Source organism: Danio rerio, chromosome 11 (genome assembly GCF_049306965.1).
Source record: "Danio rerio strain Tuebingen ecotype United States chromosome 11, GRCz12tu, whole genome shotgun sequence".
NCBI lineage: Eukaryota > Metazoa > Chordata > Actinopteri > Cypriniformes > Danionidae > Danio > Danio rerio.
In genome coordinates, this window is record NC_133186.1 from 10,860,001 (window position 1) to 10,886,163 (window position 26,163).

The 26,163-nt window shown below is 34.0% G+C and overlaps 1 protein-coding gene across 50 annotated transcripts in view; it reads right to left on the minus strand.

Annotated features, from left to right (window-relative positions):
• Window positions 1-26,163, minus strand: part of mcf2l2 (MCF.2 cell line derived transforming sequence-like 2) — a 198,625-nt gene that overhangs the window by 38,484 nt on the left and 133,978 nt on the right. For 40 of the 50 annotated variants that reach the window (XM_073916430.1, XM_073916418.1, XM_073916424.1 and 37 more), the window contains exons 22-25: window positions 18,659-18,880; window positions 5,950-6,042; window positions 5,475-5,553; window positions 4,970-5,024 (exon numbers count right to left, since the gene is read on the minus strand). In XM_073916430.1, coding sequence (XP_073772531.1) covers window positions 4,970-5,024; window positions 5,475-5,553; window positions 5,950-6,042; window positions 18,659-18,880 — 449 coding nt within the window. The remainder of the gene's footprint in view (window positions 1-4,969; window positions 5,025-5,474; window positions 5,554-5,949; window positions 6,043-18,658; window positions 18,881-26,163) is intronic. The other 10 variants (XM_073916431.1, XM_073916415.1, XM_073916405.1 and 7 more) reach the window with 1 other exon arrangement.

Genomic DNA, 26,163 nt, shown 5'->3' on the forward strand with positions numbered 1-26,163 from the left:
ACAGTTGAAGTCAGAATTATTAGCCCCCCTGTTTAGTTTTTTTCCCCAATTTCTGCTTAATGGAGAGCAGATTTTTTTCAACACATTTCTAAACATAATAGTTTTAATAACTGATTTATTTTATCTTTGTCATGATGACAGTAAATAATATTTTTCTTGATATTTTTTATATATAGACACTTCTATACAGCTTAAAATGACATTTAAAGCCTTAACTAAGTTAATTAGATTAACTAGGCAGGTTAGGGTAAATAGTTATTGTTATTGTGTAATGATGGTTTGTTCTGTAGACTATTGAAAAAAAATATAGCTTAAAAGGGCTAATAATTTTGACCTTAAAATTGTTTAAAAAATTAAAAACTACTTTCATTCTAGCCAAAATAAAACAAATAAGACTTTCTCCAGAAGAATTTTTTTTTATCAGTTTAACATTCAACGGGGGGCTAATAATTGACTCCAACTGTGTGTATATATACATATATGTGTGTAGTATAGTTTTTGCTCTATTTCAGTGGTGAAAATAAATTCTCACGAATCCACCACAAAAAAATAAAAAAAGTTACAGCACGGGTTTCTGAGCAACTAAGCAGTGTTTCAATACTGAATGTGAAATTTAAGAAACTTATTCAATGACGTAATTGATTTGCTGTTATTTACAGCACTTTTAGTTTGAATACAAAAGCTTTTAATTCGTTAAAATCATCTAAAGAGTATATAAAACCACATTCGAGTTCTTTTTATGCCATAACAATATACCGTAGATGCAGTTGTAATAGTATACAAGTTGAGATGCAACTTCTGTGTCTGTAGGTCCGACAACACTTTTGTACACGAAAAAAAACATATAAACAACTTTGTTTGTTTCCTTCTTCTTTTCTTCTTTAGTTTACTAATAAGTAACTACACAAAAGTGTACTTGGAGTTTCATATGAATACAGTTGATATGTTATTGTCTTGGTTTTGTAGTCTCCAATACTGGGCTATACATTATCTGGTTAAAACTGATTCATACATTTCTATAACACAGTTTTTAAAATAAGAGTGAGTCATCTGTTGGCATGTTGGCAAATTTTATAAAAAAATGAAATCAGATTTTGCCATCCACACAATAAAATTTATTTGTTAGGTCACTAAAAATATACAGTTATGTCCATACATTTCAACACAATTGTAACCTTTTTTCAGCTTTAATTTGTGGGTATTTACATCAAAATCAGGTGAACACTTTAGGAATTACAACAGCTTACATATGTGCCTTCCACTTGTTAAGGGCCCAAAAGTAATTGGACAGAATAACAATCATACATCAAACTTTTCCTTTTTAATACTTGGTTGCAAATCCTTTGCAGTCAATTACAGCCTAAAGTCTGGAACGCATAGACATCACCAGACACTGGGTTTCATTCCTGGTGGTGCTCTGCCAGGCCTCTACAGCAACTGTTTTCAGTTCCTGCTTGTTCTTGGGGCATTTTTCCTTCAGTTTTGTCTTCAGCAAGTGAAATGCATGCTCAATCGGGTTCAGGTCAGGTGATGACTTGACCATTGGATAGCATTTCACTTCTTTCCCTTCAAAAACTCTTTGGTTGCTTTTGCAGTGTGCTTTGGGTCATTCTCCATCTGCACTGTGAAGCACCGTCCGATGAGTTCTGAATTATTTGGCTTAATTTTGAGCAGAAGATTTTGCCAGTAACACAGTTCTATTAACAGTCATACATGCCCACAACCTGTCACTACTACCACCGCTTCACTGCTTAGGATCATGAGCAGTTCCTTTCCTTTCCTTCTCCATACTCTTCTCTTTCCATCACTCTGGTACAAGTTGACCTTAATCTCATAGGATGTTGTTTCAACACTGTGAAGGCTTTTTAGAACTCTAACCTGGCCTTCCTGTTTTTGAGGCTCGCCAGTGGTTTACATCTTGTGGTGAACCCTCTGTATTCACTCTGTTGAAGTCTTCTCTGATTGTTGACTTTGACACACATACACCTATCTCTTGGAGAGTATTTTTTTAATCTGGCCAACTGTTGTAAAGGGTGTTTTTTTCACAAGGAAAAGAATTCTTTGGTCATTTACCACCAAAGAATTTTAGTTTTTTGTGTTGCTGAGCTCACTGGTGCGTTCTTTCTTTTTAAGAATGTTTCAAACAGTTGTTTTGGCCACGCCTAATGTTTTTGTTCTCTCTCTGATCGGTTTGTTTAGCTTTTTTCAGCCTAATGATGCCTTGCTTGACTGATAGTGACAGCTCTTTGGATCTCATCTTGAGAGTTGACAGTAACAGATTCCAAATGCAAACAGCACACTTGAAATTAACTCTGGACCTTTTATCTGCTCATTGTAATTGGGATAATAAGGGGATTAACACACACCTAGCATGGAACAGCTTAGAAGCCAATCGTCCAATTACTTTTGGACCCTGATTTGGATGTAAATAGAAAATTAAGACAGTCTGCAATTGAAGCACATCTTGTTCGTTTCATTTCAAATCAATTGTGTTGGTCTAGAGAGCTAAAAAATGTCAAAAATGTATGGACCTAACTGTATATATTCTGTAATTAATTATTTGACGTGTCATTTCCAACTCCCGAAAGCTTTGTTCATCTTTGAAACACATATTAAAAGATTTTGGATGACACTTGAGTGCTCCCTCATCCTCCACAGGCAGCAACAGTGAGATGATCAAAGTTCAGAAAAGGAACCAGAAACATTGCCAAAACATTCCCTGTGACTTCAGTGGTCCAACTAGTAATTTGTTCACCTATGTCTTCTGTATTAGATCAAGGTGTGTTCACTGCAGTCAAAACAATGACTTACATACAAGAAACAGTAGACAAAGTCACAGAAAGTTGTTTTAGGTGCACAAAAGTGTTCTTGGAGCTTCGTATGATTACAGTTGAACCACTGAAATCACATGTACAGAATGTCTTCTTAACCTTCTTCCAGAGGGCAACAAAACAAAAAGATGCTTCAGAGGATAGGAGTCATGTCTTATCACACTTTCAGTTTTCCTTAATACTTGCAGTTCATGTAACTCTGTTGTGTTCACACCAGACGCGGAACGTGCAGATAAATCACGCTATTCATGCGTAAATAGCCACGTGAACATTTGAGTTTACACGCTTCATTCGCGTGTCAAACCCTGCTTCATTCGCGTGATGGGCAGGGCTTCTGTCTGAACGGTGACTCGAGCTTCATAGCTAAATGGCTAACATGGATTTTATTGAGATAATAACTGTTTTGTGCTTTATGAATGCTGAAAAAAAAGCGTTGAAAAAAAAGCATTTCAATAGTTTATTAACCATTTACTAACTCATTTTGAATGATCCTAAAAACCCTTAACTACTCTTAAATACAGCTGGTTTGTAAATAATGCGATACTTAATTTATTAATGAAATACAAATCATTAACTAAGTATGAAAAGACAATCATTAAACACATTATATAGGTGCTTATATGTCAAGAATAGAGATTTTGTAGCTGCAGTTATAAACTGCTTACTAACGCTTATTAATGTAGAGTTAATGCTTAACAGATAATGAGTTCACTATTTGCTAATGCTAAATAAATGATTTATAGTGTGTAGTTATTATAAAGTGTTACCCTATTAGGTTTAGAAATGTGTTGAAAAAAAATCTGCTCTCCGTTAAATAGAAATTGGGGAAAAAATTAAACATGGGGCCGAATAATTCAGGGGGGCTAATAATTCTGACTTCAACTGTAGGTGTTATAAAAAGTTCTCAGTATAAGTTTTTCTACACAGAAAGAGTTCAGTTTTCTAAGAACATACATTCTCTGATGCACTTTCTTAGCAACAGCTTCTGAATTCTGCTGGAACTTTAATTTGGTATCAAATATTGTCCCTAAATACTTATATTTCTGTACTCTTTCAACTTGTTTTCCGTTAAAATACACTGGTTTCACTTCTAATGCATTTTTTTCTAAAATCAATTACCATCTCTTTCGGTTTTGTGATACTCTGTAGTTCAGCTTCTTTGCAACACTTAAAAAACTCATTATGATTATCGCCATCATAACAATCTGTAATTGTTAACAAGGATTTAATTTTTTTTTAAAACTGTGTCGTCAGCATATTTGATTATATGACAATTGTCTTTAGTTCTATACGACATTCACTTGTGTATAATATAAAAAGAATTGAGGACAGTACACAACCCTGCGGAGATCCTATTGATGTAGAAAGCATGTCTGAAAGCACTCCGTTCAACATGACTCTCTGCTGCCTGCAGGTCAAGATCCATAAAAACAAACCATGACTCACATCAAATTCATCTCCAAGTTTCTTTGCTAAAATAAAAGGGTTCACAATATTAAATGCAGAGGAAGTCCACAAATAGCATTCTTGCAAAAACACCTCTACTCTCTAAGTGTTGATGTACAGTTTTTAGAAGGAAAAGCTTTGCATCATTTAGACCTCTTTTTGTGCGATATGCAAACTGCAAAGAATTCAACAGATGATCAGTTTCTGTCAGCGGATGTAACTTAACCTCCCTCTCTAAGGCTTTCATAACTAAGGATGCTAAGACTATGTGCCTAAAATCATTAAAGGAATTTGATTTCTCTCTCTTTGGAATAGGTATTATGTTAGATGTTTTTCAAAAGTGAAGAACCACTGTTTGATTCAGGGACGCCTGAAACAATGAATGAAATACTATACTGAGTTGCTCTGCACAGTGTTTAGGTGTTCTTCCGCAAGTGCCATCTTGACCAGGTGCTTTATTAAAAAGTGTAGCTTTCAACTGGTTAACTACATAAAGAAGCTGTAAATTCAAAGGAGTAGAGGGACTCAGTTTTTGTTTGAATTCATTAAGATCGTGGCTTGTACAGTGTTTTTCAAAAATAATACATAATTTTAATATGTATTCTGAAGATGAACGGACTTTGAATGAACTTTTCAACATCCCTTTTCTGTGAACTAACCTTTTAACTATGCATGATTGCAAAAAAAGGTACCTCATGGGGGCATGGTAGATGTTCTCTGTAATCTTCTGATGGAGCTGACTGGCTTCTGTGCCACAAGAGAGAGAGAGAACAAGAGAGAGAGAGAGAGAGAGAGAGAGAGAGAGAGAGAGAGAGAGAGAGAGAGAGAGAGGTCATACAAAGGCTAGTCAATGTTGATATACTATATACAGGATAAAGCATGACCACAAAAAAACCTTCAGGATTTGTTTGGTCTTTGATGATAATTTCAATACCAATGAACCTTTAAACCATGAAATCTTCAGAAACATCTTAGCCTTATAAACAGACATCAGATATCAAACTCACAGCAAAGCCCAATCTCTTTGGCTGTTTCTAAGCACTGAGATGAAACGTGTAAGGTTTTGAAGGGTGAAGGTTTGTTTAAGGATGTCATTTGGAGTTTACAATTAATGTTGGCCTTAAATGGCTGTTTTAGTTCAAGTTTAGTTCATCCCGAGACTGATGGGGAGTGTTTGGGAGGATTGCAAAGAAATACCTCGGCAGGCTTCCAGCTGGCTTGTTAAGACTTTGCGGATTTCTGATACCCACGTGTTCTTCACGTCCATGGATGGGGCCTGACAGAAAAGACATGAACAGACATATGCTGGGACAAGGGAAAACCATCCTGTTATGGGAAAACAGTTCCCTCTCATGGATAACAAATGGAATAACATGATAACAATATAGAATAGATGCTGATAGGGCATTTCTAAGTTGCCCAGCAACTCTGATTTTTTCAATAGTATCTGGATGCAGGCTTTATAATGCAAGCTGAGATTGCATCACTCAGCGATGAAATGCACTTAATGGAGGGAGTTGCGTCACTGTGACGGGTAGGGTTAGGGGTGGGGTTAGGTGAGTGCATTAAAAAGCATTGAAATGCAGAGTAGATTGCACTGCACCAGGTCTGCATACAGACACCTCTCGATTTTTTATTTATTATTATTATTTAGGCTACAAAAAAATCTTACCTGAATGATGTAAACTTCTTCTCTGCCATTGTACCAGATTTCAAACTTCTTGATGTCTCCCTTTACATTTTCTGTGATTCCCACTGAGCCCATCTGGGGGAAAAAGAACACAATTATCCGTTTCTCACTTGTATAAGTGTATTATGTTTTGAAATGTTTTGAACACCCATATAATTTACTTTTCATAATTTTTTGCAGGATTGTGCTGGATTTTATTGGTCATTTTTATATAACAGCGGCTTTTAATTAATGGGCAGCAACTCAAAAACTGACAGAAATAAATAATACAATACAGTTATTCTTCATATCACTTAATTTTGTAGTCATAAGAAATGAATGACAGTGGTAAATTATAAATATTTAAAAATCATTATTGTTTAGTATTTTGGAGCTCCATTATGATCTTTAATATCCTTACATTCTTGTTCTAAATGTGTAATACAATAAACAAAGTTAGACTTTATAAAAAAATGATAATTTCCCATTTTCTACTTTCGGTTTGTTTATTTTTTTGAGCCACACAAATAAATAATCAGGGTATCTTTCATCCATTCTTTATCCGTTTTCAAAAAAAAAAAAAAAAGAGGAAAATTAAGAAAATGGCTGTTTTCGGTTTTGCTTTGCTTTTGCTCACAAGCTTTTGGCTAGATTTTTTTGTTTAAATGACTTTAAAGTTCCTTATACACATGTAGGTGGTGCAGAAATGCCCTTTTTCCTCTGCAGATCAGCACACAGGCTTTTAATAATTATTATTTAATTATATATAATTATAATTATAAGCTCACATATTATATTTTTTGGTCAGTTAGCAGGATTACATTCATTGTGTATATTGTTTATTCAAGCTAATATTAATAATAATAATTATTATTATTTACTTGGTGTTTTTTTTTATTGTTTAGTTTTTTTAATTGTTGTTAATAGGACCAGTTAGTTATGATGTTAGTTTATTTTAATATTAAACACATGTTTTCCGTTTGCCATTTTTTTTTTGCTAATTTTTATTTGTTTATTTTTAATCAGTTTAATTTCCATGTAAATCATATGAGTCAAATCAGTCCCAAAAAGTGTCACAGGCATCTGCATTCTTCTGCATAAATAAAATAGCGGTTCCCGATTTGTTATGATTTCTTTGTCATGTCTCATGCTGTAAGTGTTTTTCTGTTCTTGTTTATGTGCTCATTTCCTGACTTAATCATGTCCTTTCTGAGTAAGTTTTATATTTGAATTAGAACTTCCTTCATGACCATTAAAAAGGGCAATCTATGTATTGTTATATGAACAAAAAAAGTAGCATGAATAAAATTCAGAAGTGCTGCATTTTTAAGGGTCATTTCCTAATAGCCTATTAAATCATAAGTCACAGAAAACTTCAAAGAAATCTGTTTACTTTATTAAAATAAAATAAGAGGTTCTTAATTTGCGATGATAATTTGTTTAACTTTCATAAGTGTTTTTATTGTTTCTGTGCTTATGTAGTTTTTTACATTTGAAATAAAACTTTCTTGACAACTATTAAAAATCACATTGTAAATACTGTGGTACAAAAATAGGTATCAAATAAAACTCAAAAGTATGTCATCTGTAATTTTGTTTCATTATTGGATGATCTACCAGCGTCAATCGCCATTTAATTCATTTATACTAGTTTCTATTCATAAATGTTAAAAGTAATGTGTCCAATTAATGCACACTTTAGAATCTCAGTGTAGGAATTAGGTTATCCGAGTAAATCTTCCTACTGTTTGCAAATACTATTGTCACAAGGTTTTTTGTACGTGGATTACTCAATTAGCTGGATTTGGTTATTGACTATTTGACAAGATTAAGAATCGTTTTGTTCTTCAAAAGTCATCTAAGAGTCATAGCAACAGTTCTGGCAGCTCAAACCTGTTCGGGAGCAGGTTTATGTCATATAAACAGGATTAGATCTGGTCTTTTCAAGCAAAGGCAATACTGAAAGTATGTACCGTATGCTGATAATTTCTTCCAGTAGTAACCTATAAGTTATATACGCTTGGGAAAATAGTAAAATGGTTTAATAATATATATAGTTTAAAAATATATATAAATAAATTTTGTAATCTGCACTCCAAAATAAAAGTACAAAACCTGACATAAGGTGGTTCTCCTTAAGAGGTTCAAAGAGAATATTTATGGACTTTTTAGAAACAAACGAGTACAATTTAAAATTATGAACATGGCTTTATTACAATTTGTCTAAGAGAATAGACATACACAATATTCTACAGTTTTTTTTAAAGGAATAATAAATTATGCAGTCACGACCATGTTTTGAAAGCTAATTTGATGGTGATTTGATGCTTTGCAAAAGTTGCAGACACCTTTACCGATATTAAACTGCTTTTTTGATGGAGAAATAATTTAAACATCAAGTTTTTACGTCAAATTAAGAAACCTAAGGGACTTTAATAAATAAAATCCACTCTAAATATAAAAATAAATAAATTGCTAAACACACTTGACACATTAAAGTGTAAAGCCTGCAGCTCACAACAAAGGTGGAAAGTTATTGCGTATCATATTTAACAAACCGTTTACTACGACTTTTATGTGATTTTGCTCACATGGATAATAGAACAATTCATCCAGACAATTTATTCTGATTCAGGAGCTTGTTTGAAGAACCAGATGGGCCAGAGATCAGTTATCTAGATTAAAAGATCCTTGATCTGCCAAATTATCTTAGATCATTTAATCAAGGTACGAAGAACAGACCCATAATCAATAGCGATCCAGGTTTGCAGATCGCTAGTAAACTCAAGTAATTTTACCCGGGCTACAATTTTGTCACTTTAAGAACTACGTATCCTGTCATGCACCTCACACACACACCTGTTCAGGAATCCCCGTTAATTATACACACACATGGCTGGGAGCTGACTCAGAATGAATTGACTCACATGGATTGTTATTGATTATACCCTGTAACATTAGCATTTCCTGTTTATAGTCTTTCCGTGTTTGATTCTTGCCTTGTTCCCTTGTTTACGTTGTCTGCCACCTACGTCTATCAACCATTTGCCTGTTACTTGCCTTTAAGATTACCTTTATGTACTCATTTGCTCCTGTGTTTGACCATTAACTGCCGGACAAATCTCATAATAAACTGCTTGTGAATCCTCAAGTCCATTGTCCAGTGCCTACCGTTACAACTATCCACCATAAATAATATCTGTCAATTTACAGTTTTCACATTTTGCACCCTATTTTATACTAATAATTGTATTATGGGACCTTGATCTCTACTCTGTTGACTTTAAATGTTGAAAATTCAATTCTACAGTTTAACAAAGGAACTTTTCTACACATTTTAATAGTTTTAAATAGTTTAAAATAATATGAGAAATAATATATAGAGAAATGAGTCTGTAAAATAACAGAACATTTACTGGCAGTTTATTACAAGGTTTTTGTACGGTAATATACAACACCATCCAAGACAATATATCACTTTCACCTATAAAAATGTTAATAAAATAAACTTTTTTAAGCTTTTCTAGGTTAAAAGTTGTTGGAAGAAAGACCAGTCTCCCATAATGTATTTTAAAAGCATAAATAAATGAAAAACACTGTCACAAAACAAAAAACACTGAATCACAAAATACAGAAACTGTAAAGGAACAGATATGTTTAGCGTATAACGGTTAAAAAGATGTGAAACACAAAAGACAATATTTTGACACTTACAATAACACTACTATGGAGATCAATGGTTACTGGTTTTCTACCAAATATCTTCTTTTAGTCAAAAAGAGTTGACTAAAACCGGTTGGAACCAGTTGAGGGTAAATAAATAGTGAATAAACTGTCATTTTTGGGTGAACTATCCCTTAAGGTATCTGATTTTAGATGAAGCACCTGTTTCCCCTTTGGCTTTGCACTCACTGTTTGCTCCTACTATATGGTTACCCGTGCAGCAATTGATTAGCTTCACCCTCTCTATGTTATCTTGTGTATTTAACCTCAGCGTTTTCACTTGTTCTTTGTCTGGTGTTCACCTTCATGCATGTGACATATGCACTTGTTCCTGCTCAGCTTTCCATGGGTCTAGATTATCGTGTTCTTGGATATGCTTTCACTTTGTTTTAATAATGGCTGGACAATAATCAACTCTTAATATATATCGCAATCAATTTTTTTTAGATAATGGTGATATGATTTTTAAGGACATATCCAATATTCTGATTTAAACGTATAGTTTAAGTTATAAATTATAATCAAAGTGTGACTGCAAATGACATTTAGGGTGTGTCTGTACACATAGATATGCAGCCAGCCAGTGGTCAGCAGTAGTTTATAGCTTTTTTAGTTTATAGTTTATAGTTTATATGTTTATAGCTCTGAAATCGTTCACTGGAACATTTAAAAGCTGCGTCAAGCTCATATACATCTACTCAAAGACGTCTTTCAACACTATTGTGTTCAACACTATCCGTGTCCGTATGGCTCTTTCACGCTAAACGCTAAATGCACGGGTACTTTTGAATTATGACTGCATTGTGCATGCAAGCTCATTAACTGTGTATTCACTTTAGTTGGCAAAGCTACAAACACCCATTGAAATGATTGTATTAATGGGCCCTTACTAAAGTGTGCAGCACTGTCTTTGCCTGATGTGTGAGACACATTAAGTGGCCAATTGTGTATGTATGTAATGTGTGTATTCTGCTGAGCACTAAGCCCAATCAGCAGTATTTAAGAATACAGCGCTAGAAAAGCAAGCGAAAATGCTGGAACTATTTCTCACTTCTATTTAGTTTGTTTCATTACCTTCTTCATTAGTCTTTATTATGGCTGAAGGAGCCCAGGAACAATGTCCAAGTTATTGACCTTATTCTTCATTGTGGAAGTGCACTCATTTTAGTGATTGTTTTAGCACTTAAGATCCAGTTGCCTATGGGAGAAATGACTAGGAATAATTAACTGCAGAAAATGGTCAAACTAGTTGTTCTACAAACAAGTATGTTCATGACTATACATAAAATGTAGCATAATAAAATAGGAAAAGATTTGTTTGCAACATCAAAAGCAGAACAGCGAGCTGATTTTAACCTCTAAAAAACAATGGAAGTGAATGAGACCGGATGTCTTGATCCAAAAAGTTTTCAATAGATATGCCCGCTCGTACATGAAGAATAAGATCAATGGTTTAAAGATTAAGAAAAGGTGTAAAAGTGTTTTATGTTTGATAATTATTTATGTTTATTTCACATTTCTTGTTTGTATGAAGGCTAAATATGAATAAAAGGTGAACATTCATTTTTGTACTGTTTTTTACTTATAAAATAATATATTGTTTTATAGGAAGAAGTTGGTCAATTCATTTCAAGACCTTGTATAGACTTTAAAGTTCTTGCAAATTTTTCGGAGGCTTATTATATATTATGTCAATATCAAATTTTATCAGATCATATTGTGATTTAATTTTGGTCATCCAGCCTTAGGTAAAAATAATAATAATAATAATTAATAAAAAAAACCAATGGTTTGTTCTGCAGTCAATCAAGTTAAATTATTTATTAAAGAAGCTAATAATACTTGTCAAAATCTCCAGCGATCCAGGCTTGTAGATCTCTGGAAATCATTCACTTTCACTCAGGACTACAAATCAGTCAACATATGGACTACAAATCCTGTCATGCACCACACATTCACACCTGTACCGGTTTTCCTGCTGATTGCTAACACACAGCTGAAGCTGTTCAGAACTGATTACATGGACTTTAAAAGCAGCACAGACACACAAGCCAGTTCCTGAGTCTTGTTATACTGTTACTGTGAACCATACAACGTGTTTCCCTTGCCTTGCTTTGCCGTGTTTTGACACTCGCCTTGTTTGTTTGTTTACGTTGCTTGCTGGCTGTACTGACCGTTAGCCAGTTTAATGGCCACGTCTCTGGATTGCCTATACATGCATTTACCCTGGTTGACCATTGCCTGCATGACCATTTTGTTAATAGACCTGCATTTGGATCCGCACCTTCATTGTCAGCGCTCCCTTCACAATACAATCTGATTTTAAAACAGTTTTTTTTTATTCATCTTTTATTCCAGTAACTCCAAAAGAAACTCTAAAAACTTTTACTCCAGTAACTCTAAAAAAAAATATATATATGAATATATATATATATATATATATATATATATATATATATATATATATATATATATATATATATATATATATATATATATATATATATATAAATATATATATATATTTTTTTTTTTTTTTTTTTTCCCAAAACCAAAAAGATATTATGGAAAATAATGTGAAAATGTCTCTGTTTAACATTAATATTTTATAAAAAAAGAATTCTATTTTCACAGGAGAGATATCTAAATAAAAAACATATGATTATAATTTTATCATTTGTTTTGCAGCCCTACATTATGTTTATAACTGCACAATGTAAGCTTACATTTAGAAGTCATTCTCTAATTTTGTAGCTTTACCATCATGCCTGTCACGCGTTAAAGTTCAACTCATCAAATGACCAGGGTGACTCCAGCTACACTATAAACACTGGATCAACAGAGCACACCCATTTAGTCAACAGAACTGTAAAACTGCACGTGCTCCACTTAATGCAAAAGCTCCTGAAAACCACTTGGAGGGATTTATATTTGCATTCATTCACAATCATATCAGTTGCCAGAAAATTGTGTCAAATATTTGCTCTCAAACAGAGCAAGAAGAAAGTTGCCCCATTGTTTAAAGGCAAAATAAACCTATAGATGAACCTATAGTTTAGATAGAGCTCATTCTGTGCAGCCAGGTGTCCACCAATACTATACTTTTTTATGGAGAAATCTTTGCAGTTTGATCTGATAGTCACAACCTGTTTTTTTTTTTCATCTTAATGGGAAGTGAATCTTTTCAAAGTTTGCAAAAAAGGCAAAATGTGAATCAGCTGCATTTGCATCGAGTTGTTTGAGAGGCTTTTGTTGATATTAGTAATAAATACAACAAATCCATAAACAAAGAATAGAAGTAAATTGTCTTGTTTAATTCAGGAGGTAACTTGATATTTCATTATAATTGTTTGTGAACGTTACAGGTAAACTCAAATTTTTTAAGTCTTCATTTTTTTTGTCTATTTTTAGTAGATTTTTTCACCTAGAATGAAACACTACCATTCAATAGTTTGGATTCATAAAAAAAAATAGTTTGTTGTTGTTGCTGAAAAAATTATATTCATATAAAGCAAGGACACCTTAAAGGGGCAGTATGTAAGTTTATGGACACATATGAGAGCCATCATGACAGAATTAATCAAATGCTTTGTTTTCTACTAAGGGGTGCTGAAATATAATTGGCTAAACTGGTTAAAAGAACCAAAACAAAGACAGACGTTCCAGCACGTAATGAACACATTTTCAAAGCAGAATATTTGACTTAAGCGTTGTTTTCCAGATAAACAAGAATATTCACTTAGCATGTTTCTTAAATATCTGCAAACATATTATGGTATTTTTATGCTTAAGATGTCAGGGTTCTGCCACGTCTTGTAAATTCTTGTTTTGGTGGCAGTCATATCATGTAGGTTATGCTCGGTTTGAGTTATCTCAGGTCGAGCACTCATTTTCTGTCATTGTGTGTTTCTGTATGAGAGCCATCGTGATTGTGAGCGAGGTCCGTGCATGCTCTAGATGTGCTGTTTTGTCCTGGTGTGTTTGTTGTTTTGTTGGCGGCTAGGTGCTTCGTTCTCAGCGCTACAGTCTAGTCAGTTTCGGTTTCAGTTGGTGCTGGGATCGGAACATGCATGTCGCATGTGTGAGCACACAGTAAGGTATTTTTGTTCATCTAGTGCTCGTGTCTTGCGTTCTGTTTGTGTTGTCTAAGCACGTGGTCGGTGTTTACATTGTGATCACATAATTTAGTGTTGTTATGTGAGCACGCAGGTAATAAGTTCTCTCATTGGCTTTGTGTTCTTGTCTTGTAATATGTGAGCACATGGCTTGTGTTACTTGTGTGTCATGTGCTCTCCAGTCTATTGTCTAGTCCCACCCTCCTTGTTTTTTTTTTTTTTTTTTTACATTTTTTTATTGTAATAAAAAAACACTTGTAATTTAGCATGAAAATACACTTTTTACATTTTATCTCCCCCTCCCTCCCTCCCTCCCTCCCTCCCTCCCACAAAGCATCCAGATTAAGTTTAACAGGTAGATGTATTGGTATAGTCATGAGGTAAGGCAAAGAAAAACATATACTATATTCCACATATAAAAATACACATCTACATATATCAATCAATTAACTAATAGCGTTAAGAGTTTTTTTTTTGTGCCATTGTATGGTTATGTTCCAAAAATTGTATAAACAGATCCCAAATTTGTTTATACAAAATTGGTACTCCTTTAATCTGCCCTTTACTCTGTAATTGATTCTTTTCAGTGCAATGTAATGTGTCAAATCTTTCAGCCAGAGATCAATCGATGGACTTTCTATGTTCTTCCAATAGAGTGCTATTAGGGATGTCCCGATACAACATTTTAACTTCCGATACGATACCGATATTGCAGCCATCAGTACGAACCGATACCGATATAAATCCGATATCAGCACAAACTATGAATACTTTTACCTATTTCGTTGAGTCGAATGTATGAACGGCTAGATCAAACTAAGAACAAGTCAGCAACAGTAAGTATGGAAAAAAAACAATCAGTTTATTAACTATAGGTTGCATAAATGTGAACTATTACATAAGAATATATAAAAAGAATTCAAGAATAAATATTAAGACCCTGAAAAATATCTTAATTGAATAAACAAAAATACATTTTTAAAGTGAAAAAGGCTAATTAAAGGTCACTTTAGTTATTTATTTTTTACCATCAGCAAATAGTAGAAACTGCTGAGAGCAGGAACATAGGAAAAAATATTGTTAATTGAACAACTGCTAAAGGTTCAGTGTCCAAAATTTCGATTTTACACAGCTTTTTGATGAATTTTTGATCCAGTTGAGCTGAAAAATATATTTTACACTGGGCAGCAGAAATAAGTTATTAAGTTAATAAAAATGTGCAGTATGGTTAGTACAAACATTTACATGATCAGAGCTATTTCATCCGTGTTTGTATCATAAGAAGATTATGGCTGTATAAATGCTCCCAAACATTATTCATTTATAATAATATATATTGCACATATTATATTTAACATAAAAATACTTGCAGAGGCTAGATTGAAACACACCTTTTCTCCACAGCTCTTGAAGTAATGGGACTTTTAAGAATAATTTTATTTATCAAAATTCATTATATTTGCATATTTGCACAGGTTCCACCCTACTGCCCACATGGGAAAAGTACGACAATGTAAATAAAGAGAACTGCAAACTTGTATGCAAAGCTAACACTGTTTATCAGAGCACTTTATCTTTCTGGGCTTTTTAAAGAAGAGTTAAACATGGGAATGTCTCTAATTAAATTTTCCTTCTGCCCCAAAAGTAATACCATTCTTTCTTTTAATCTGTAATGGCCAGAATTAAACAGAATGATTTCTTATTCTAATTTAACAGACAATGAAAACAACAAAAAATGTTTAGCATTTTACATGACACTGTTCCTTTCAGAGTGTTCAAGTAAAAAAATGAAATAAAGAATAATAAATCCACTATTTCACTCCTACTATCCATGACTCCCTCTCTAGTCTTGGTGCTGCTGAGAGATTGAGAAAGTTTGCGTAAAAAATAATGTAGAAACGCAGCTAAAGAAAGCAGAATCCGGGACATGTTCAGCAATTTAGAAATCTTGGCTGAATGCAATATTTAAGTTCCAAATAGAGGACATGTCCGGTAAAAAGATAATGTATTGTCACCCTAAATAATGAGCTGGAACAGTCTATTTAGTAAAAGGCTTTTCTTTTTCTGCGTGTCCTCGCGCTCTTCTCAAAGCTAAAGTCAGAGCAGGTGTTCAGCGCGTCTCTGTGGGTCTGCTGCAGCAGCAGAGCCCGCGAGTCTGTGGCGGAGACTTTTCTCAGACTATTGAACACTGAACAATAGTGTGTGTAATTCTTTTGCATGTTGACTTATTCTTTTAAATTGTTATTGTGTCAGAACTTGCTGAAGTGTTGGGTGAGTCTACAGAAAATTTCCCCTTGAGGGACAATAAAGTATACAAACAAACATACAAACAAACAAACTCAAGCACACAGAACAGAACCGGGTCTTATGTGTGGGAAGCGCTGGTGATGAATTAGGTATCACACTGGATGAACCACGATATGCCATGATGAAATTGAGGCTCGCACGATGTGTGCTACGTCTTCATTCGGTGCCTTATGTTGCTTAGCAGCCTTATGCAAAACAATGTAAAGATCGCTTGACGTGAAGTAAATAAACCAGTAACGTTAAAGAAGTGCCGTTGTTGATAGCGTCAGCGTGTGTTACCGTCACAATAGATTTCTATCGTAATACACCATAACATGTTAACTCTTAGAGACTTTGCTAGCAAGCAGTGTTGTGACCACGTGGGCTTTGCACGCTCGCTCTGGACGCTGCTGGATAGAATAGTTGTAACGGAGGTAAGAGAGTATCGGACTGCTTATATCAGAGATTTTTTACGCAGTCCGATATAGTTTTTTGGACTGATATCGGACAAATTTCCGATATCAATATCGGATCAGGACATCCCTAAGTGCTATCAAACACCTTGCAATAACAAGACACATATCAATCATTTTAGTTTTGTAACCTGGTAATAACAAACTTACAGGAAACCCACCCTCCCTGTTATTAGTTATTAGTTCAATATGTTCACCATAAGAGTCAGCCTACCCAGACTAGTTTGTTTTAATTGTTTTGTTCATGTTTTCCCCCTGGGGGTAGGTGTTTTGCCTTTTATTTTATTTTATTTTATTAGAAACAGAAACCCATTTTCTCTGCACTTTAGTCCTCGCTCCTTTTCCCCACCATCAACCGTGACATTAGAAGAGTCAAAAAACTTACATACAGCACCCTTAAATCTATGAAAATATAGTAAAGGCATTTATACCGTTAAAATTAATTCAATTTCATATGTATGCTGTTCATTTAAATGTTAAGCATTAAAAAATGATAATAAAGAATAATACTAAAAAAAAATAAAAAAAGAATGCTATAAAAATAAAATTGGGTTTTCTTAAAAATGTCAAGCTGCACATCTGTTTTAAACATTAAGAAATAAAAGTAATAATAATAATAATAATAATAATATACTACTACTACTACTATTATCAATAATAATACAAATAAAAATATAATAATAATAATAATAATAATAATAATAATAATAATAATAATAATAATAATAATAATAATAATGTGCACCTACAGTATAAAAATGCTTCACATTAAAATTAGGTGCGTTTCCAATAAGTTGTTTTGAGTGGCAGATTGTGGTATGGTTACCCTAGTAACCTGATAAACAATGAGTGGCAGATTGCATAGATATATACATTAGATGTCGCCTACCCTGTTGTTGTCTATTGGAAGGAATGCGTCAATAGAGCCGCCATTTTGGAACAGGGTAGTGCTCCTTTGAGATTAATGCGGGATCAAGGTACAGTGGAGGACTGTGGCCATCCAAAGCCAAAGATATACACATATATCTATGATCAGGAGTTTTCCTGGATGTTAGTATGCAAATTATTTTTTAAATTACGAAAATTATCATTTTACATCACTTTTCTACATTGGTGGATCAGTGATCGCATTGGCATTCCTGACAAAAAGTTTGTGTTTGTGTGTTCGGAAATGTACTATCTACCCTCCCTGTTAAATTTGATCTAATCCGTGTCCTGAAACACACCTCCTCTCCTGCTTTCACTTCTCATACCGAGGGAGCGATTCGTTTGTGAATGAATCTCCCTTATGAACGACTCGTTCACTAGCCAACAATAATACAAGTTTCTGGCACCGCAGCATGTCGTTGTCATATTTCTTTTGCATTGTTTGCTGATGTTATTCAACAAAACTAGCATAAGCTGAGATTTAGTGCGAGTTGGAGCTACTTTGCCTTATGGTGAATGCAGTAAGTGATTGATTATCATCAATAACGTTACCTGTTCAGCACAAAAGTTCATAACATACAAAAACGTAAAAACTTAATCTTACCTCTGAAATGTTTTGCCTTTGTGCTTTGTTTTCTTTGTTTGCTTGTTACTACACCCGTAGACAGCGCTAAAGTCCCGCATCTTCACGTAATAATACTGTCTTGACTAGTGCGGTTGAATGACATTTGTCCTGGGAGCACTGTACCAATGTGACGGTGCTGTTGACGAATGCTCAGGGTCCCTATGCGATATCTACTGTATATATCTATGGGCAGATTGTGGTATGGTTACCCTAGTGACCTGATAAAAAATTAGTGGCAGATTGTGGTATGGTTACCTTAGTAACCTGATTAACAATGAGTGGCTGATTGGGGTATAATTACACCAGTAACCAAATAAACAATGACACCATCAGCAAAAACAGCTGAATAGTTACAGTACGTCGACTTATTGTTCACTACATCACAATTCATCCTGCAAATGTGTTTCCATTTTCCATTATTCACATTTTGAGAACAAGAAAAAAAAAAACACCTCAAGCTAATTTAACCTTTTTTTGTGATATAAGGCTTTTTTCCCTTTTTTTTCTCACTTGTTTCTGATGCGCTACTTTAAAATGTGCATTACTAATGGTGTCCTTCTCACCTTTAATGAGTGCTTGAAACTGTAGGAAGGGGATTTTTCATGGCCATCAGTCATCTCCTCACGTTTCTTGCAGAACAATATCATTTTGTGGTAGAGGAAGAGATGTCTCTGCATGGGTTTGAAGCGTGCCAAGTCCTTCACCTTACTATGGCCTTTCTTATGGTCTGTCCAGACGTTAAACGACCCCTGCATAAGCAGTTTCCCCAGATCATTCAAACTGCCCTAAAAAACACAAAATCCAACACAAGACTTAATACAATATTATATTATATTTTGCTGCTTGTTCAAATTATTTTCACTCCTGAACAAAATCTTAAGACCGGGTGAAACATTTAAAGTATTTACATTTTGCACTGGTGTACCGTAATCAGGTTGTAAGTACTGCTTTGAAATGCCAAATGAAGACACATATGCAACATGTAAAAAAACGGAGAGTAGGTAATTAAATGAAAAATTGCATTTAAACTCAAACAGGCTCGAATCAGCTGACCAAAAGTATAGGACCAGAGCCTTAAAAAGTTTAATTCTGTGCAAAACTGGCTTTGTTGTAGTTTTCCTTCGGCCTGTAACACTCTCAAGATCTTTAGATGGCAAAGGCAAAAAGGCTTTCTCTTTTTGAACGTGGCAGGATTGTTAAACTGCACAAGCAAGGGCTCTCACAGCAAATCATTGCTGCCGAAGTTGGACGCAGTAAGACAGTCATTTTAAATTTCTTAAAAGATCCTGAGCGTTATGGGACAAAAAAGACAAGTGGTAGAGTCCAAAAAAATTAATCTGCTCTGAGCCGGAGGATCAGAAAGGCTATCCGAGAAGACGCAGGCAGATCCTCAACCAAACTTAAGGCCCTTACTGATGCTGACTGCAGCCTAATAACCACAAGATGACATCTTCGAGAGGGCTTAAAGAACAAATAAAGCTCTTCAAAGGCCACGTCTTCTGCCACACCAAAAACTTACCTGTTTGGAATTTGCAAGGGAGCACCAAACATGGGGCATTGTAAAGTGGAATAAAGTTTTGCTCTCTGATGAAGACTAGACCTGATGGCTTCCAATGCTACTGGTGTGACAAGGAGATTCCACGGGAGATGTTTTTTTTTTTTCTTACGGTACAGTGGAGGAGGCTATATCATGATCTGGGGTGCTTTTTCCTTCAATGGTAACACTGAGCTTCAGGTTGTGCAGGGGCGCGAACTGCTGCTGGTTATGTAGACATGTTGCAGCAGGCATCCCTCTTGCCTGCAGGCCCTCATCTGTGTAGTAATGACTGGATCTTTCAACATGACAACACTGCAATTCACAACGCCTGCCTGACAAAACGCTTCTTCCAGGAGAATAACGTTGCTCTTTTGGACCATCCTGCATGCTCCCCTGATTTATATCCCATTGAGAACATTTGGGGATGGATGACAAAGGAAGTTTACAAAAATGGCCAAAAAAATGCCAGTTCCAGACAGTGGGTGACCTTCCTAAAGCCGTCTTAACCACATGGAGCAACGATACCCCCAGCCTCCTGGAAACACTTGTATCAAGCATGCTGAAACGAATGTTTGAAGTGATCAACAAGAATGCAGGAACTACTCATTACTGAATCACTTTTGACAATATGAGTTCTATTGTCGTGTTTTTGGCCTCTGCTCCTATACTTTTGATCAGCTGATTTGAGCCAACTGAGTTTAAATGCTTTTTTTTTAAATAAATTGCCTATTCCGTTTTTTGGCTTTTGCACCAGTGTCTTCTTTGGGTATTTTAAAGCAGTACTTACAATCAGATAACTGTAACGTTTCCTCCGGTCTTAAGATTTTGTTCTGGAGTGTATATAAAATTAGCTAAAATAACATAATTCTTGATATTTTTTGGGGACAAGTTAATTGTTTTATGTTTAATTCACTTAAATTTGTTAACACAAATAAATCGATTTGTGTTGGGACAATATGAATGAATTGTATGGAACTCAGCATTTTTTACAGTGTACATGTGTTGCTAAAAACTAATATCAAAGGGGCTAAGAATGTACGATATATTGGCAGTCATATTGATAAATGCTATTAATGGTCAATAAATGCTATTTTAATGCTATCTTTCCGATGTCAAAATTAGGCCAATTTCCTTAAGCCGTATCTTACATAATTGTACAAAAATGCCTGCCTTGTGCATTCGTGGGTTGAACTTGTTCAGTATATAACAGAGCTTTATGGAGTTAATCCAGGGCCATATATACTTGCAAAATTTTGCAAACAAAAATAAAGTAATGAGGCAAAATAATAATACTAATAATAATAATAAATGCAAATATCCAAAATTCGCAAAGCAAAAAATTATTTTTTAAAAAAATAAAAATAAATGTTGCTAGTAAATATAAAGAAATGCAAAGAAAAATTAAAGGTGCAGTATGGTGATCTTACATAATGCTAACAGCTTAGCATAAATCTCAGAAACACAGTCCCTTACTCCAGACATCCTCCCTCCAGCGTGCAAAGGTAACTCCAATATTGATTCAGTTTTTTAAAAAGTTTAGATTCAGCATGTTTTTGCCGATCGCGCATGAATGAGCAGGATTTCTATGCACAAACAGCGGTCTGCGGAGCTGCGTACAAACGGCTGTGTAGTTGTTGAAATCTGCATTTGCTGACAGATAGTTTGACCTACTTATCGGAATTATGGGAGACGTCAGCCCACCTCTATTTAATTTGATGAACATTTTTTAGTTTTATGCCTTAACCAAAGTATAAAAATACATATAAATATATTCAGATCATTTACTTTAATCATTACTATTGGACAGTGAAAAGACTTTCAACCAGCACAACAACAAATTTTCTGAAGACAATCACCTATTGCACCTTTAAGTCTTGAAAATTAAGAATGAAATTTGCAAACCAAAAAAAAGAACTGCAAATTAAAATTAAGCAGAGCAAAAAAAACAGAACAAAACAAAAAAATTATATTTGCAAATATTTGTTTGGGCGTTTACGGCAGGCCTGAACCTGCCTCCATTTAAGCAACGTCATCATCTAGAGACACAGTATCACTAAGGTGGTCTTAAAGCCCAGTAGGTCAGGGCCTGCCGTAAATGCCCAAGTTCCCATGACTTGTCCCCTTGTCAAATCAGGGCCATAAAGTAAAATGCACAGAAACATGAAGTGCAATGTGAAAACAGCATCACAGCGTCAAACGGTTGACTAAAAAGCTAATCAAAATGAGCAACGCAATTGACTGGATGGGTTTTAAAAAAACTGCAGGGTCCAAAATAATCTAAAGCGTCAAATAAGACAAATTTATGCTGTATTTTCTAAAGTAAATCCTACAATCTTTCGCTTGTACGGTGGCTCTGAACTGCCAAAACACCTCTTTTAATGCTTTTTCGGACATTACAAATTTATATATATGTATGTATATTCATATATATGTATATATATATATATATATATATATATATATATATACACACATTACTGTAATATGTTTTATTCAAGTAGATTTGAGCTGGTTTCAGTTCTTCAGTTTAAAAAAAATATATAATTATTTTACTTGTTTTAAAAAAAATCCCATTTTGTTTTATGCAACAGTGAAGTTGCATTGTAATTTGCTATGCGAAGAAAGGAAATAATTTAGAAGAAAAGAAAATGATGGTTTCTGTAAAATTGTGAAAACAGATTTATAACAATCTTGGAATTTTGAAATTATTGCGTTTTGCTTTGAGTAGGCTATTGAGTTCATTAAATCTCTTTAAACTAAATGAAGTTTTTTAAATAAAATCAGCTGTTCACTGAATAAAAATATAACAGTTTGAAATATTTGTATTTATCAGCTATAATATATCAGTTATCAGCCTCCAAATTATAAGAATTATTGATTATCAAAATCCATATCGGTGAATCCCTAAAAAGGCACAATATGGTACAATAATGTTTTAAAATATTGCAAAACCACAAGAACTGTGTTACATATTTAGTATTTAGACTTATGGACTTACATTGTCCCAAATGCATTGAAAAATGTTCAAATGCAGAGAAATAATTTAAAAATGAAATGTAAAATGTAATTTTAAAAGTAAACCTTAACTGCACTAAAACAAATATCTGTAAATGAACAGTTTTCTGTATTTTCTGTCTCATATTTTTTTCTTTTTTCTTTTATTTATGCTTTTGAGTTGTATTATGGGACCTTAATCTTTCTTCCAACAACTTTTAACCTTGAAAACTTTTGACTTTTATTAGTTTAAAGTGATATATTGTCTGGGTTGGTGTTGTGTATTTCGGTAAAAACCTTGTAATAAACTGCCAGTACATGCTCTGTTATTTTAAAGAAACATTTCACCACATATTATTTCTCACACATTATATTATTTCAAACTACTAAAATGTCAATAAAAGTCACATTGTTAAACTGTTGAGAATTTTCAACATCAAAAGTCGACAAAGCAGAGCGTAAGGTCCCACAATGCAATTCACAACCGTAAATAAAACAGTTGTGAGTCATAAAATACAAAAACTCTCAATTAACAGACATTATTTACAGTCTAAATACATTTGTATTGTATTGTATTGTATTGTAAATACAATCTGTGCAGTCCAATAAAACTCACAATATATCTTAGTCACTTTTTCGAACCTGTCAAATCTTAAAAGCTGCTGAAAGAAAGATCAAGGACCCACAATGCTATTCAAAAGCAAAAATAAACAGGGACGAATAAAAAAAAAAATTTAACATGAATCCCAAAATACTGCTAATTTCTTAATTCTTCTGTATTGGAAAAAACTGAGGACCCAACATATAGCAGAAGGATCAAAGATGTGATGGGTTTTATTCAGCTTGAAAAAAAATCTAATTTACTCTAAGAGGTTCAAAAAATAATTTTCTTAAAACAAGAGCTGCGTCCCAAATGGCACACTATGCACTCATGCACTATGTACTTATGCACTTACACACTCAACAGGATAGTATATGTATGTAGTGGCGTCCCAAATGGCACACTAAAGTTTTTTTACTAAGCTGAAATTCAAACCGTTTCCCTGATGACGTTTGACGGTCGCCAAATCAGTAGCTGCGTCCCAAATCGCATACTTATGCACTATTCTACGCCATTTTGTAGTATAAATAGTGTTAGTAGTGTGTTCACACTGAAAACTCTAAAAATAATAAGTGCACTTTAATTACCCGGATGATGCACTCATTCAGCCCCTAAAATGAAGTGTGTAATGATGGACACTTCACGCACTCAACGACCGCAGGTTTGCTTACGTAGCGGAAGGGGCGGAGCTATCGGACGCACATGTTGAATAACTTTATTTATTTTGGATGGTGAAAGCTAAATTCTCCTACGAGAGTGATTTTAGCGCCTCCCGATGGTGAATGCGGCAATACTCACGGCAGGTATTATCTGATAATTCGCTCGTTTATTTAACTGATTTGGCAACCGTCAAACGTCATCAGGGAAACGGTTTGAATTTCCGCTTAGTAAAAACACATTAGTGTGCCATTTGGGACAGCACTACATACATATACTATCCTGTTGAGTGTGTAAGTGCATAAGTACATAGTGCATGAGTGCATAGTGTGCCATTTGGGACGCAGCTAGTGAAATAAACAACCGAATTATCAAATAATACCTGCCGTGAGTATTTCCGCATTCACCATCGGGAGGCGCTATAATCACTCTCGTAGGAGAATTTTGCTTTCACCATCCAAATAAATAAAGTTATTCAACATGTGCGTCCGATAGCTCCGCCCCTTCCGCTACATAAGCAAACCTGCTGTCGCTGAGTGCGTGAAGTGTCCATTATTACACACTTCATTGTAGCGGAGTTTTCAGTGTGAACGCATTACTTACACTATTTATACTACAAAATGGCATAGAATAGTGCATAAGTATGCGATTTGGGACGCAGCTAAGGTCTCCCTTTCTTACATACGTTGACAATTTACAATTTTTAGAGCAGAAGGATATTTAATGTCATATAATCACAAAAGAACCCCCACCCCTTTCTTAAATTTAATTTCATTTTTTTATCATTCCTCTTTATCTCACTGTAACCTTGTAATGCCTTTCACAATGGCTGTGCTTGTAATAAAGGTATACAGAACCTTCCTTTTATTACACACTGAATAGTTCACTATTTATATGTCTCGAATATCTTTTTGCATTTAATTTTTTTTCCTTTCATTTATTTATTTGTTCATCATTACTGTATTAAAGTTGTGTATGCACCCTTTACGTACACTTGCTGTGCATTTGTGTGACCCTTGATGACTTTAATGTTTTCAGACTATTAGCTATGTATATCTTCTGTTAAAGCCACAAAAGGGAAAGTAGTGTCAGGGATATTTGTTTGTATATTTTTTTTGTTGTTGTTGACTGTTTGTTTTTACTGTTTTGTGCAAATGTATAAAAAAATCCTTAAAAAGGTATTTAAAAAATACTGCTAATTTCACAGATACTATTACAGTGTCATATGATAAAATTAAGGACGAGGCCTGTCACAGTACCTATTTTTTGTTGTACAACATATAGCACTAAAACACATTGTGATAAACAATATTATTGTCATTTTAAGACCATTTTATAATGCCAGATGTACAATATAATATCATCACAATACAAATACACTCCCCTAAGAACACATACTATTTCATTCTTCAGAATATTTAATGTACTTAAAGTCATTTTAACAATTAAAAAATGAGGCATTGGAATCAGAATGTGGAAATGAACATCATAAACAAGCCAATAATAATAAATGCAAAATTAAGAGTAATAGAGGCTGTGCTATCTGATACCAGATCTGTTTTCAGTTGTCAGATACCCACATAAAAAATATACTATATTAATTTATTTTTGCTGACACTGACACCTCCAATAGAGATAGAGATGTTGCACAGTCAGCAAAAATGTTGCTAATATATATATATATATATATATATATATATATATATATATATATATATATATATATATATATATATATATATATATTTTTTTTTTTTTTTTTTTTTTTTATGTATGGGCGATATATATTGCGTCACCAAAAATGATTGAGATCCATATGTTGTGCAATAAGTGGATATATTGATTATTGTGACCAGCCTAATATGGACTTTGGCATAATAAAAGCTCTGCTGCTATCATGCCACATCAAGCTTAGCTCTCATCTAAGTATTTTTTATTCTTCTTTCATTGAGTCACTTTTGACTTTGCCATAATATGCTGGTATGGTCATTTGAGTGTGACAAGCAAAAATAGACTTGCAACAGATTATTGGCACTATAACCTTAACAGTATTGGGTATGGGTATGAGGTAAGAGTCAATTTTAGCTGATGAAAACCATCCACTTCATCCAGAACTTTGACTAGCTATAGGCCAAATAAATAATTGTGTTCATATGTTTCAGCTTTAAGCTTGTACAGTATTTCATTTATGAACACTATACTCCTGCTGTTTAAATATGCTTAGGTTGACAACTCATTTTGTTTACCTTTTATTTTATTATTATTTTAGTGAAAACGTT